This window comes from Aplysia californica, unplaced genomic scaffold (genome assembly GCF_000002075.1).
Source record: "Aplysia californica isolate F4 #8 unplaced genomic scaffold, AplCal3.0 scaffold00925, whole genome shotgun sequence".
NCBI lineage: Eukaryota > Metazoa > Mollusca > Gastropoda > Aplysiida > Aplysiidae > Aplysia > Aplysia californica.
The window spans coordinates 55,175-58,099 of NW_004798195.1; the positions used below are offsets into that span (position 1 = coordinate 55,175).

At 44.0% G+C, this 2,925-nt stretch overlaps 1 protein-coding gene across 1 annotated transcript in view; it reads right to left on the minus strand.

Annotated features, from left to right (window-relative positions):
- LOC101864029 (L-threonine 3-dehydrogenase, mitochondrial) overlaps positions 1-2,925 on the minus strand; it is a gene marked incomplete at its 5' end in the record, with an annotated part of 12,782 nt that overhangs the window by 2,975 nt on the left and 6,882 nt on the right. Inside the window, 3 exon segments of the mRNA XM_013089319.2 lie at positions 717-804; positions 1,599-1,705; positions 2,271-2,486. Of these exon segments, the coding sequence (XP_012944773.1) occupies positions 717-804; positions 1,599-1,705; positions 2,271-2,486 (411 nt within the window).

The window sequence follows — 2,925 nt, forward strand, 5'->3', positions numbered from 1 at the left end:
AAAACAGACAGACAGACAGACAGAGAAGGCGAAAGTGTGTTTTAAAGGCTTCTTGGCGTTCTTAGACGTGGCTCGAAGATGAGGCGGATACTACGTTTTCAGAAATCAAACAGACTAGTCTGCAAAACCTGCTTAAGGGCTTAAAAATGTGGGGTAGTTTTTTTTAAAGGGGGGGGGGGGCGTTGCCTAATAATCTGAAGAGCATTCACCTCTGCAAGTACTACCTCCAACCATAAACACCACTTATTCAGAATGAGCCAGCAAGCATTCTCCAATCACCCACAACTCGTTTTCAAAATAAGCCATAAGCCACGAAACATTCTCCAATCAGGTATTCGGAATAAGCCAGTATCCACCCCCTCCCCCCTTCCCTTCCGGGCGACTCTATTTTTGTTTTAGTAAGCGTTTTACAGCACTTGCAACACAATTAGGTCTTATAAGTGCCGAAGATTAGAGGTGTTACTGGGGAGTTACAAACAAAAAGAATAAGAAAAAGAGATAAGAACGATAGATGTTGGATAGGATAAAAAGAGCAAACCGTACCAGAGCATCCGCCAACCACCCACCCTGGACTACTCTGCACACACACACACACACACACACACACAAACACAGACACACACACATACACACACGCACACATACACACACACACACACACACAAACACACACACACATACACATACACACACCAGCACCCTCCCAACGCCCATACCTGTTGTGCCCCCGCCGGGCTGGTCTGTGGAGATGACTCCAGGGTAGCGAAGACAGCGGAAGTCCATGCCAAACTTGTGGTGGTAATACTGCAAGAAAAGACAATGGCGAAAGATGGATTTACCTCAGGCTGCCGTAAAATTACCAGCAGATTAGGTCAAACTTTACGACGAAAAGAAGTATTCGAACCCAGCCACATCAAAATATAAGTTTGTATTTATATTACATAGAAAATTTGAAATACTTCAAATTTGTGATCCGTGTCAAATACCCTGATCTCAACCGGAAATCGCTATGTTGCACTTAGGACTTCGATGTAAACTCAGAGAGAGAGAGAGAGAGAGAGAGAGAGAGAGAGAGAGAGAGAGAGTATGTGTGAGTGAGAGAGACAGAAAGAGAGAGTGAGAGGGAGAGAGAGAAGGAGGGGTGGGGGTACAATAGCTCAGGAACCAGATCCATGCTCTGAACTCCGTCATTCTGCCTGATAGACAAGGTCGAATCAGCCTGCCTTCAAGGTGTTCTGCATTGTGTCCATGGCGCTGTATAATAGTGACTACCAAAACAAATGAAGGGATCGAGTGAAAAGAAAAATAGGATACGTCCATTTTTAGAAGAAAAAAAAATTAAATCAGAACACTAGCGCTTAACTTACAATAGTACCTGTACGTTACCTCTCTGAAAACATCCAATCGACAAAGCAATAAAGTCATTCACAAACAATGAAGTTAAAAATAAGCAAAAAGCCATCGCTAAAAAAAAAGAGAAAAAAGGCTACGACACGGTAGGATTAATGCAACTCATCCTTTTATTCCATTTTTCACTTGACCCCTTCAATTGTATCACGTATTTTGATTAACTACAGACACCATCACTGGCTACCCACCTCTCCCATGAGCTCCCCGTGCACTTTGCTAACTCCGTAGATTGTCCGTGGTCTCTGGATGGTCAGGTCAGGGGTTGGGTTACGCGGGGAGTCCGGCCCAAAGGCTCCTGTAGGTCAGGGGAAAAGGTGATATAATGGTTAGCTCATTTGCCAGTTGAATAGCATAATAACTTAGTTCATTAATGCAAACTGGGAAAAAATAAAGTCTCTCCAAACTTGATTTATTTTGTTTTCGGAAGATTGCATCTCTTGTTGTGGGCATAGTGGGTGACGGAAGACATCGACTAATACCTATGTGGAGTCATGGAGTATTTTATGACGATAGAAAAAAGAGCGGAAAATGTCTAATAGAATTTCAATACTTTTTTTTCTTTTCATTCTGAAACTCATCATGTATAATTTACTTATTAGAACACCAGACAACTATCAATGTCAAGATGCTGTTTAAAGCTCCCCAGCACTCATCATTTATTCGTATTTAATAGAGACACTAGCTATCAAAGTTTAGAAACAGTTGAAGCTCACCGACATCCCGATGCATATCAATTAAAAAACCCTTTTGTAGAGTCACTAGCTGTATGTGTTAAGGTGCTGTAAAAGTGCCCCGCACCAACGCGCCCCCCCCCCGCTCCAAGCATACACCTGTTTCTAGCTCACCCCCACAACACTTACCAATGGTGCTTGGCACGAAGAGCTTGAGATTGAAGCGTCTTGAGACCTCTAGCACGTTGTGCAGGCCCTCTATGTTGACTTCCATGGCGAGGGGCACGTTAGCCTCGCCAACTGCGCTGAGCAGAGCGCCGAAGTGGACGAGCCAGTCGATCTCGTAGTTGACACAGATCTCTTTCAGGGACCTCTGGTCTAGCACATCAGCGTACAAGTACGGACCTGAGGAAACGAAGATGTTGTCAATATTTTACGTCCCCATCACACAGTTTGTGTCATTTAAGAGCGGGCTTCTTCCACTATGTCTGTCGAGGACAAACAGGGCTGAGAGCAACATTACACCCACCATAGCAGACAGAAAGGGATACTTGATTAAAAACCTCCCCACTCGGGAATCACACTCACGTCTTCCAAGAGCTACAGCGAAGAGTCTACATCTACACCAAAGACACCAAATGGACGAGTGGACACACACATTTACTGTAGGGCAAATGGGCACGATAGCTGGCATCATTATTCAAACCATCTGTGATGTTTTGTAATGTTTTAGTGAGAGATTTACCGCATTTGCAATATCATCATCATCATCATCATCATCCAGTGCCAGATCTGCGACAGACATCGGCGATCATGATTTTCCATTCATTCCTTTGCTCGGATG